Source organism: Engraulis encrasicolus, chromosome 21 (assembly GCF_034702125.1).
Source record: "Engraulis encrasicolus isolate BLACKSEA-1 chromosome 21, IST_EnEncr_1.0, whole genome shotgun sequence".
In the NCBI taxonomy this organism is placed as follows: domain Eukaryota; kingdom Metazoa; phylum Chordata; class Actinopteri; order Clupeiformes; family Engraulidae; genus Engraulis; species Engraulis encrasicolus.
This window is the reverse complement of record NC_085877.1, coordinates 15,513,916-15,526,658: the sequence shown is the minus strand read 5'-3', so window position 1 is coordinate 15,526,658 and position 12,743 is coordinate 15,513,916. Positions and strand designations below refer to the sequence as shown.

At 41.1% G+C, this 12,743-nt stretch overlaps 1 protein-coding gene across 4 annotated transcripts in view; it reads left to right on the top strand.

The window, feature by feature from the left end:
- The first annotated feature begins 209 nt into the window (after positions 1–209).
- The window catches only part of LOC134436927 (probable E3 ubiquitin-protein ligase HECTD4), a 145,808-nt gene continuing 133,274 nt past the window's right edge, over positions 210–12,743 (top strand). For all 4 annotated transcript variants that reach the window (XM_063186276.1, XM_063186274.1, XM_063186272.1 and 1 more), the window contains exon 1: positions 210–821. In XM_063186276.1, coding sequence (XP_063042346.1) covers positions 675–821 — 147 coding nt within the window. In that variant the 5' untranslated portion in view covers positions 210–674. The remainder of the gene's footprint in view (positions 822–12,743) is intronic.

The window sequence follows — 12,743 nt, the reverse complement described above, 5'->3', positions numbered from 1 at the left end:
CCTGAAACAAAGTTACCTGGAATGATTGTAGACCTACACTTTTTTTTGTTCTGCTTCAATATGGAACGTGTAAAAAAAACACAGAGTTTGTATCGTTATTCTCAGCAATATGAGTGCAAGATCACTTTCCATACGCGGCCTTTCATTGGTCCAGTTTGTTGTAGTGTTTATCGTATTGCGCACAGCATGACGGGAAAGACTTGGGCTAAGAAAAATGGCGTCTCACTGACAGCAGAGGAGCGTTCATTATCTAGGTGGTAAATGGAAAAACAAGGGGTGAACCACCGCTGAAGCATCTCACTTCAGCATACATCGTGCATTTCCCCTCTCTGGGTTTGCACATCAGCTGTACACAGAGGTCATTGATGGTACCGTGGAAATACAACGAATTCAAGGAGAGTGTCACGCCCACCCTACCGAAAATACGGGAGTGAAAGCGCTCTATCAGGAAAGCCATTAAGCCAACCTGCGGTGTCAACGCAGGGGCTTGCTAGCCATCCAGCTAGCTCATTAGCCGCAACTACAAGCTGCACGGGCGTCGCTCAACTGACACTATTCGGTGGTGTTTCTTTTCGCTGACATCACGATGTCTGTAGCCGGGTAGAGCACTACGGTAGTCTTAGGTCCTTAATTTTAATGTTCGACCACCCCGCAATTTTTCCAAGGGGAGAGAGATGGGCTCAGGGGCCGTGGATTCGTCCCAGTGGCTGTCAGTGAAGGAAGAGACTATTTTCCTTCACGATGGGCTCATTCGGGTGACCGACTTGGCCGAACTGCCCAGTGAGATTGGGGTTTCGGAGCAAGGGGACACCGAACAAGAGGTGGGTCTCATCAGCTAACATGCCCGTTGTCCTGTGTGAATGAAGGATGTAGCGTTATGCATGCATGTTATGAGTATGTTGGTGTCATAACGGTGGCTGGCCACTCACTGTATCCTAGCTGTTTCCACGGAGACTTGGAGGATGAGGTGTACAATTGCAATTGATGCGCAGATATTCAACAAACGTTACATTTGTTTACATGTTGGTCAATGACTGTTTATGAAATGGGTTAACCCAGCAATAGGTTAGCAATTGGTTAGAACATCACTGACACCTTGTTTTGACAATTTGACATTGCTAGTTTGCGATATTGCTATTAATTCTGGCTAATTTTCCATAGGATGGATACTTCCTTTCTAAGCATGTGCCTCATACAGTCCTTAAAAATGCCAAACTAACTCAACAGCCAGCTAGTCTGCTGACATGATACAGCAAGCTAATCATTAGCATGATGCTGCCTGTCAGATATTGTTATCTCCCCCAACAGTCAGTATGTAGCTAGCTAGCCAAATAGGTAAAAGGACTCACTAAGTGGACCAAGATAGACGTACCATGTCGTTGTCCTTCCTATGACATCTCACCACTGTTTATAATGCTATATACATTTTCAATCTTTACTACCATTTTGACTGTTAATGTTATAAAGTAAGTTAGACTACTGGCTTGATATAAGCAGACACCGTACATTGAATGGCAATACACTACAACCCCCTGTCCAGACAGCCAGTGGCATACATAAGCTGTTTGGCTTGATGTGGTCCCTTTTTGGTGAAGGAAACCTGACGTTGTGGTTGCTTTGACCTGCCTCTTTTCATGTCTACAATGTCTGGAATATTCTGGATCTGTAGAGCTGTGTTGCTGAGGCAGACATGGCCTAGAATTACTTTCACTTTCAGCTGCCCTAGTGTTGTGGTCAGGCATCAGGCCTATTTCCATTTCAGCCCACAGCGAAATGATTTAATCTTTTAGGGGATGACTTCATAATACTGATTCCAAAACTAGGCCTCTTTTTCGGTGAATTCACTGCCCCTTCAAAGTATTATGGTAGTAGGCATGACCTAACTAACATGACTCCATGACATTGTAGGCTAGTTTAGCTTTGGTAGTGTTTTGAAGAAATTTCCCATTTGTTTAACATCAATGATCATCAGAAAGATTTTAGTAATCTTGATGTTTCTTCATCTCTGTGGCTTTTAACATACTGACTGACATTAGCAAAAGGGGTTTAGGTCTCTCAAGCTCACAACACTAATTTGTTAATGTGCACATGTTCAGCGGGTCATCATTCTTGCGTACATTAGGCCTAACCCACAGTCGACCAGTAAATTGGTGTGTGAGTGAGTGAGTGTGTGTGTGTGTGTGTGTGTGTGTGTGTGTGTGGGGGTTACTCTCAGCTGTTGTTGATGTTGTTGTCTGATGTTTTAAGCAACATAAAGGGGGGTGTTGGTGTTGTGGAGAGGGTGTGTGTGTGGGGGGGTAAAGAGGGTATGAGAGAGCTGGTCATGTTTACAGTAACATAAAGGGTGGGGGGTGTGTGTGTGTGAGAGGGGGTGTGTTGTGTGTGTGTGTGTGTGTGTGTGTGTGGGGTGGGGGGGGGGCTGTATGAGAATGCTCTGGTCATCCCGTTGACAAGTGGTTGATGGATGGCCAGCCATTTTCTCTCTGGACTCAACATAAACAACATCATAATCTTCCCTGTGTGTCAGCGTTTAGCCTAGCACTTTCCCCCCAGTGCTTTGCACTGTACCGTTCTGTGGCTTTCTGTTTTGTACTGCTCATCCTCAGTTAGAGTCAGCAGCTGTAACAGCAACAGTAGGAGCAGTACACCGGATGGTTGCAAGGGATGGTGGGTTACTGTATGGAGCAAATTGTTCACAAAACATCACAACAAGGCAGGTTTAGTTGGTGTTGTGTACACAACTAGATAGCAAAGAATATTGTTGTCAAAGTTACGGTCAAACCTGACCAGACCATCATTAGATCAGAGTCACTGTCTAAAATTGATTACCTCAGAAATAGTTGCATATGCCAAGAAAAAAGGTTTCAAGGCCACCATCTCGACCATCCTGTATTTACCCAACAACACAGATGCATCATGATAAGGGAAGAAAATTGCCAATGGCTGCGGTCCCCTGACCCAACTTCAGTGTGCAGCAGTGGCCTAGTTCTAGAGTTGGTGCTTTGGTTCGAGTTAGGTGGCAATGCATAGGCCCATACCTGACCTCATGATACTGGAAGGGATGTAACGCGTTCATGTTAATAGAATGAGACAGTACAACATGCTGGATCAGTGGAGGGAACGCTTCTGCTGGATTTTCCATGCTTCTGTCAGCCTTCCAAGCCAGACTGTAACATTACATTACAATACGTTACATTACCGTACATTGCATTTGGCTGACGCTTTATAACCAACGCGACTTACAATCGAGGACATAATCATAGCCAACATCACTATACAAAGTGCACAGGAAATATAGAGAACAACAAGTGCAGATGCAAAGAAGGGTTAGTTAGGTTTTTTTAATAGTAAAGTGGAGTATACACACATACACATCATGTCAGGAGTCTAGCCTGGGACTAGGCCAGCTCAAGCATTAGTGTAGTAGATGGTCACAAAAGAGACGTCTTAACTTGCTTCTTGAAGGCTGAAAGAGATGTGCTTAGTCTTGCTGCCTCTCGGAGTCTGTTCCATAAACATAAACCGTAACATAACATTATAGTTTGACACCCCACGATTCATTACATTGCATTACAATTACCGCAGCTGACACTGCGACTTTCAGATATTGCAAGCAACGATCAATCGTTTATCTTGCAGACGTATCGATTAATCGAATCAGCAGCTGTAGGATCGATGCTTTGCAAATCAATTATTATTTACACACCTAGTATTGGTTACAGTCCCTGGAGCAGTGTGGGGATAGGTGCCTTCTTGCTCAATGGCAAGTCAATGGAGGGAGGAAGGCATTGGTAAGGGTGCGGATCTCTCTTATCTGTAGTCCAACTCCCAGTCCATTACACCACGACTGCCCCAAGAAAGCTACAGGCTGTGGCCGGGACCAAACTGCTATCGTTCAAACTGCCTCAGTATGCTATGGCCAATGAGAGCCACAGTGAGAAACCCATCTCACGCTGTGATTGGAGGACAGGTTTGGCGTCCTTTTTTATCCGATGGTGCAGATCTAGACCAACTCACCAAGCAAATATATTTTCTTCCACTGGGAGGGTCTGTCTAGATCAGAGGTTCCCAAAGCTTTCCAACTTGGGGCCCACTTGAAATTTTCACAAATGTTGGGGGTCCACTTCTGAACAACAAACAATATTATAATAGTAGTAGTAGTATATAGTAAACAGCAACACACACACACACACACACACACACACACACACACACACACACACACACACACACACACACACACACACACACACGCATAAATATTACTTTGACTTTTATAAAATGGTTTCAAGTTGGGCTGCACAATTAATCGAAAATCGTGATATACTCGTGATATCGAAATCGGGATTTAAGCTTAATTGTTTCAATAGTGACCTATACCTTCAAGAGCCTCCTTGAAGCCAGAACATACTGACAGGCTGGTGTTTCTGGTAAGAAATATGTTCACCTTAGTTTCATGCTATTGCCTTTTACATAATTATTACAATTTATTTTATTTTGCTCATCCCGTATATAATTCATTCTTGGTTATATTTCATTTTGTTATAATTTAAAAAAAAATCTGCAAAAAACAATAATCGTGATTATTAATCGTGATTATCATTTTGATCCAAATAATCGTGATTATCATTTTTTTTTTTCCATAATCGTGCAGCCCTAGTTTCAAGGCCTACTTGGTAAGCTTATACCTTTAGGGCCCATAGTTTGACAATCACTGGTCTTGTGTGTATTACTAGGCTAAGCTGTTGTAGTGTGCTGTGCTTTCTAGCAGCAGCATGGCATGACAGGATGCATGATGCGACTCCAGAAGAACTGCTGTGCAACCTCTCTTTACAGCTGGTGAGGGGCCACAGGGCAGTCTGCAGTGATTTGCAACCTGAGCCTGTGAACGTGTGTGTGCGTGTGCGTGTGTGTGCGCATGTGTGCGTGTGTGTGTGTGTGTGCGCGCGCGCTTCCAATGCTGAACTGTAATACAATCAGTGCTTTGAAGCTATGAGATGCAGAAAGAGCAGCAGGACACGGGGTGGGATTTGGGGGGTGGGGTGGCAAAAAGGAAAAAGGACAACAACACCCGGGGGTGAATTGTGACATGTCTAGATTGGGGAAGTAGGCCTTTATTAACTATGTGGCTGAGCTATATAACTCTGTGGCTTGTTATTTTTCATTTTGTTTCATCTCTATTTATCAAGGACTGTCCCATTGAGACTATGCCTCACTTCTGCCAAGGAGTCCTCATCTAAATGGCAGCCACACAACTTTCAAATGTATACATGTGTCCAAAGTTGCAGACAGAGAAATTGGGGTTGATGAAGAGGGTAGCAACAGAGATAGAAACACAGGGCGACCTATGTGAAGACTAGATAGGCTATTAAACAGATGGGATTTTAAGCTTTATACATAACACTTTTAATACACATTAATATGTTATTAATAAGCTTTCGTAGCATTTTATTTATTTGCACATTATTGGTATTATTATTTGCATAGTACACTCTGCAACCCCTGCAGCCTAGGTGTCCCCTTACTGTACTGTACTCTGCAGGCCTTATGTAATGGGACATTGGTATTTGCTACAGTGGAGAATTCTCCGCTTGTCACCAGAGACCAATCAGCCGCAGACGTCTCGTGATGCTCTGTCAACGAGATGTTTACTTAAGCTGACCCCACACCGTTCTGACAGTTGAGTGACTGTTTGTGTTGAAGACAGTCGTAAGAATTGGCTCGGTGTGTCTTTGTACGTTTGAGGGAGTTGGAGGATGGTGGTGCATGCCCGTGGGTCTACGTTGGGGCATTTTGAACATGCTCAGTTGGGTTGAGAAGCCCGTCGGTGGTCAGATTCCATGACAGACTCTGGTTTGTAAGCAGGACATGAGAGGTCAGTTAAGATGGTAGCAAACTCACAAACATCTACATGGAAGTTTTACAAGCACAACATTACAATGTGTTTATTAAGACATCTTTTAACGCAATGCACAGTGTCAGGTTTTCCTCTTTAGTGAACTAGGTCACAGTGAGAGAAATTATGTCTTCCTCTGAAAAAAATGAATCAGCAAAAAACCACAGATGGTGTTTTTGCTCTTTTGTTAAGGAGACACAGTGATAGAACTTCCTCTTAATGGAGATATTATGAACTGGAGACAGACCTTACTTATAGACTTTGTCTATTTAGTCATTAGTAATTTGCTGCAACCTCAGTAAAACAAGGCTACTTCAAAGGGCCAGGCGTAAGCTGTCACATGGAGGTTTGTACGAAATCCCTCCAATGCCAAAGCGTGGGAGTGTCCATGGCGGTTGAAGTCAACTTGGTGTGCTCGGGAAAAAAACACTGTGGCTGATCAAGACTGTCAAGGGACAGACGGACAACTGCCTAGTCTTAGTTGTCTGGCCGTATCTTTCTGGTGTGCAAGAGCCTTCATCAGCCGTAATTGCCAAGGGATTATTGTACTGATGACATCATCCCATCTCTATGCCTGTTACCATGTGTGGTGCTTTTTATGGACCAGAAATAGTTTTGTTTACAAAAGAAGATGAACGGTAGTTAGATGAGATATTGTTGAGATATTATTGAGACTTAAAGTAACGTCCCTGTGCACAACCACTTGTCCAGGTGCTGGTGATGTGCAGTAAGAGTAATCCAAGTAAATGAAGGATGAATCACCGCACACTGGTATCTTTGCTGGTAGTTTATTTGGTGAACAACGCGTTTCGCTACTGCTTCATCAGGTTCACTCTGACATTACGCATGTCACCCAAAGGTGATAAGGGTGATTACCTGGTCACATGACCTCACCCACATTCAACTACTCCACCCATTTAAGTGCTAGACAACACCCAATACTGGTTTAGGTATGTATATTATCACATCCTACCATTTAAATTACTATACAATTCTCATGCATTTTACCAGATAAATATGCTCACATCCCTGATATGTGTATCGATAATCATATCCACATAGAGTTCATACAATACATATCACTCCTCAGATGCAGGTTCGGGCCATTAGTAAATAAAAAAACACATGATATCAAAGTGCAAAAGTGCTAATCCCAATGTGCAAAAAATCACAGTATAATCAAAATCCTTTCTCCAAAAAATATTAATGTCCATATTGTAGTAGGTCTCTCATCCAGTCCGACATATTCATTTTTACATGACGTATCCAACTCCTGAAGCAGGTTCATTAGTCAACAATAGTCCAAGTGACAATCTTGATGTGGCATAGGCCCATCCATTAAAAAAAAATGACATTTACAGTGTGCAAGTCAGCAGTGCATGCATGTTACAAGAATACACTGAGGTCCTGTAATTCATTTAAACCATGGGGTTCTACTGTGTTCAGTTCGTGTATCCAGTAGGCCTCTCTCTGCAAAAGTTGCTTAATTATATTGCCCCCTCTTGGTTTTTGTTGTATGCGTTCTATACCTATGAATTTCAGGGAAGCGGCTGATCCATGATTTTTTTCTTTATAGTGCCTAGCTATAGCATAATCCATGTTTCCGTTTCGTATTGCTCCTTTGTGTTCAGCAATTCTTAGTTTTAAATTACGCTTAGTTTGGCCAATGTACATCAATCCACATGGGCATTTTAACATGTATACCACATGTGTCGAGAGGCAATTGATGAACTCTTTTATGGGATATTTCTTCCCAGAGTGGGGATGACCGAATGTTTTTGTGTCAAATGTATGTGAACAATGAGCACATTTCCCACATCTGTAGTTTCCATGTATCCCTTTGGCCAGCCAAGTCTTTTTGGGGGTCTCCATGTAGGTAGAACTAACCACCATGTCTTTGATATTTCTCCCTCTTTTAAAACAGAAACGAGGTGGCAGTGATGATAGATGGTGTAGACTAGGGTCACATTTTAAGATTTGCCAGTGTTTTCTGATGATCCGCTGGACCTGCTTCAGGAGTTGGATACGTCATGTAAAAATGAATATGTCGGACTGGATGAGAGACCTACTACAATATGGACATTAATATTTTTTGGAGAAAGGATTTTGATTATACTGTGATTTTTTGCACATTGGGATTAGCACTTTTGCACTTTGATATCATGTGTTTTTTTATTTACTAATGGCCCGAACCTGCATCTGAGGAGTGATATGTATTGTATGAACTCTATGTGGATATGATTATCGATACACATATCAGGGATGTGAGCATATTTATCTGGTAAAATGCATGAGAATTGTATAGTAATTTAAATGGTAGGATGTGATAATATACATACCTAAACCAGTATTGGGTGTTGTCTAGCACTTAAATGGGTGGAGTAGTTGAATGTGGGTGAGGTCATGTGACCAGGTAATCACCCTTATCACCTTTGGGTGACATGCGTAATGTCAGAGTGAACCTGATGAAGCAGTAGCGAAACGCGTTGTTCACCAAATAAACTACCAGCAAAGATACCAGTGTGCGGTGATTCATCCTTCATTTACATATATTATTGAGACTTATTAATTGGTTTACAAGGATAGCTTGCGTTATGAGCAGAGGTGAGAGCAGAAAATGAAACATCGTTTCTGTCCAACGCGGGTAACTAATTTGAGTAACTGGTAGACCTGTGCACTTGTCTTGCGATCAGCTTACTCTGCATGGGGTGGATCCAATTTGTGGTGTGTTCTTTTTTCGTTTTTTAAGTGGTTTTCAGTAACTGCAGTCTATCTACCTCATTAGGTACAAGGAGTAAATGGTGTTACAGCTATGTAATATGAGCTAGTGCTAGTAACATCACAGTAAGAGAAGCAGTGTTAATTCAACACTTAGAGAGTACTTAGGGACCAAATACACTCTAGAAGTTGTTACATCAACTCTCTAAGTGTTGCATTTACACAGAATTTCTACTGTCATAAATTTACTTTTACTTTTGACATTACTGGTTATAACCATAAATGAGGCCACCAGGGCCTACTGGTTAAAAGGCTGGTCTTCGGATCAGTGGTTTTTCATGCTTAAATCCTACCCTGACCTAGCCAGGCCATACCCTCCTAGTGACGCAACACCTTGGGTACTGCTTCTAGTCAGGCCAAGAGCGATGTAAATATTGTTTCTGATCGGGAATCGGGAACACTTTGTCAGGAAGCAAACAACCAGTAGCAAGCCATGCCGTTTGGGAAATGTAAATTGTTATGCTCTTGGTCACACCAAGTCTCGAAGAGATTTGGAAGTCGATGATAATCAGGATAACCATGACCCCTCCATAACCTCCTACATCGCATGGCTGAAGTACCCTGGAGCAAACACATTGCTCCAGGGCCTGTAACCAACCTACCTACTGTGAATAGCTTTGAGCCGCTTTGCATAAGGGTCATTCCATGTCAATTCACATGATTCCCTAGAATCTCCCCACATGACCCTCTCCGATTTACCCGATATCTCACATACAGGTACCTTTTGATGTCAATTGAAAGAATATCAAGTATTAGCACCCTACTTCCAACGGTTGCGGAGATGAAGCCCTCCAAAGTTGGGGTACCATGCCCACTTTTCAAGCCTGTGAATTGCATACAAAATTTACAAGCAGATTTGAACACCTCTGGTTTTAGTTTGAAGGAAGATACAGGCCTAAAAATCACCATGGCCCCTCAATATGACCCCGTCTACCAGATGATGTACTTACAAATGGCATGCCTTGATTATTTTTGGCTATATTAAGCCTTAAAAACTGAATTTGTGAAACGCGTGTTGAAGAGTCTTGCCATTTTGGGGTTCCAGATCTTGGAAACTATGTATGTTTTGGGAGTTGTAATTGATTTTCCATCATATTTGGGAACTGTACAGTGTATTCCAAAAAATATAGGGCGCTCAGACTTTAAAAGATAAAATAGGAGGGACTCAAAAACGGCTTTGGGACAAAATGACCTTACAGTACCCTCTACTTCAGGCCTCAAATTAACCATGTGGGCACTTGATGACTGGAACGCCTTTTTAACCCCATGTACAGTAGCACTGTATCAAACATTCAAGCTTGGAAAAACTTTGTTTTTCAAAGTTCTTCATATTAATCTTGGCCTTCAAAGTATATGTTTTTGTCTATGTCTTATCACAGTGTCTGTTTTGTCTGCTGCCATCTGCTGGTCAAAAAAAGTAACAACAGCGTAATGTAAGAAAACAAAAGGGGATGGTAAATCTTGCCCATAATTTACCAATAAAGCACTGTAATTATTATACAGTATGTTGCTATATACTAATTATGATTTTAACAAGCATGATGAATATGTATAGTTTAAATAATTTCCTAAGTGTGACTGCTTAATGCTCAATCATGATGCCAGTCCCAAGGTGGCCTCACCCTGCACTACATTTCTACCAGACATGGGGGTGGGGGTGTCCTGGTGGAAATGTAATCAAGATTGAGAATTCTGCATAATGCTCGTTAACATCATAATTAATATATAGCAATATACTGTAGAATTAAAGTGCTTAATTGGTAGCCTAGCGAGCTTAACCCCTCGGGGCGTCAAGATTTCTAGGCTACTTTATTGGTAAATTATGGGCAAGATTTTCCAGCCCCTTTTGTTTTCTTACATTACACTGTTGTTGCATTTTTTGACCAGCAGATGGCAGCAGACAAAACAGACACTGTGATAAGACATAGACAAAAACATATACTTTGAAGGCCAAGATTAATATGAAGAACTTTGAAAAACAAAGTTTTTCCAAGCTTGAATGTTTGATACAGTGCTACTGTACATGGGGTTAAAAGGGTGTTCCAGTCATCAAGTGCCCACATGGTTAATTTGAGGCCCGAAGTAGAGGGTACCGTAAGGTCATTTTGTCCCAAAGCCGTTTTTGAGTCCCTCCTACTTTATCTTTCAAAGTCTGAGCGCCCTATATTTTTTGGAATACACTGTACAGTTTCCAAATATGATGGAAAATCAATTATAACTCCCAAAGCATACATAGTTTCCAAGATCTGGAACCCCAACATGGCAAGACTCTTCAACACGCGTTTAACAAATTCAGTTTTTACGGCTTAATATAGCCAAAAATAATCAAGGCATGCCATTTTTAAGCACATCATCTGGTAGACAGGATCATATTGAGGGGCCATGGTGATTTGTAGGCCTGTATCTTCCTTCAAACTAAAACCAGAGGTGTCAAAATCTGATTGTAAATTTTGTATGCAATTCACAGGCTTGAAAAGTGGGCATGGCACCCCGACTTTGGAGGGCTTCATCTCCGCAACCGTTGGACGTAGGGTGCTAATACAAGCGGATTCCGAAAAAGTTGGGACACTTTGTATGTTGTGAATAAAATAAAAATGCTGGCATTTTCAAAACATCCAATATGTTAATAAGGTAGAGCATTATGTACAGACAAGATATCAGTTTTAAAGTCGAGCAGAATTATTGTTTTGAGGTAATTATGTTATCATTTAAAATTTGACCCATGCAACAAATCTCAAAAAAGTTGGGACAGGGCCAAAACATGTTGTAATAGTTGGATAATTCTAAAAATAACACAAGGAAGAATATTTTAAAAGGAACTATATTGACTGCCAATATGAATGCACAAATAAAATACCATCACAGAGAGGCTGTGGCACTCAGAAGCGAAGATTTTGAGGGGCTAATTACTTATCTATTACACAGAAAGATTGAATTATCCAAATTGCAGGCATATAAGGCCTATTTCCATAATATAGAGTTCTGTGTAATCATTACATGAGTTATGAGATCATGGCATACTCGTCGTCAATAAGCAAACTATGACACTCCAACAATGACAGCTCTCGAAAAAATGACCATAAACACAACACTTGATTAATGCACATGATACAGACATTAAACAGTGTTGCATGTGGAAAAGCTCATTCTAGATGGACCTAGGAGACATGTGAAACTGTCCTCTGATTACAGAATGGAAAATATTTCATCCTTTTTTTAAAATCTTGGAGTCATGCACCCTCCAGGTTATGTAGAAAATGAATACTTCAGCTTGATTTAGTGGTCAGTCTGAAAGAGAGCATATATGATGGTAAGGGGGTGCAGAGGTGCCTTGGTTATGGTCTTCTTGCTCATGTAGAGCATTAAAATGAATGTTGAATGATATATACAGACTTTAAACAGCATACATAGCTACCAAGGCATTATATTTCGGAGAACCGCCTTTAGATATTGCCCCATAACGGTTGCAAATTTCAATCTCTTCTATGTTCCAACAGTGTGGTTCCATCATAAGAGTATACAGGTCACAAAAATTGTTTTCTTGCAGTCAGGATATGCCACATATTAAGCATAACAAAAAGGTAAACAAGTTGAAGAACACGCCTATCAGTTGAGCTGCTGAAATCATGTCTCGCACATCAAAAATATTTAATTTTTGAATAAAATTATGCCATCAGTCAAAGTATTTAACTGTTCAGTCTCATCCCTTGTGTTGTGTTTAGTCTTATCCAATATAAAAAACATTTTATTGGCCCTGTCCCAACTTTTTTGGGATTTGTTGCAAGGGTGAAATTTTAAATGACCACATAATTACCTCAAAACAATAATTCTGTTTGACTTAAACAACTGATATGTTATCTGTATATGATGTTCTACCTTATTAACATATTGAATGTTTTGAAAATGCCACAATTTAGATTTTATTCACAAAATACAAAGTGTCCCAACTTTTTTGGAATCCGCTTTGTACTTGGTATTCTTTCAATTGACATCAAAAGGTACCTGCATGTGAGATATCGGGTAAATCGGAGAGGGTCATGTGGGGAAGGCGTGTGAATTGACATGGAAT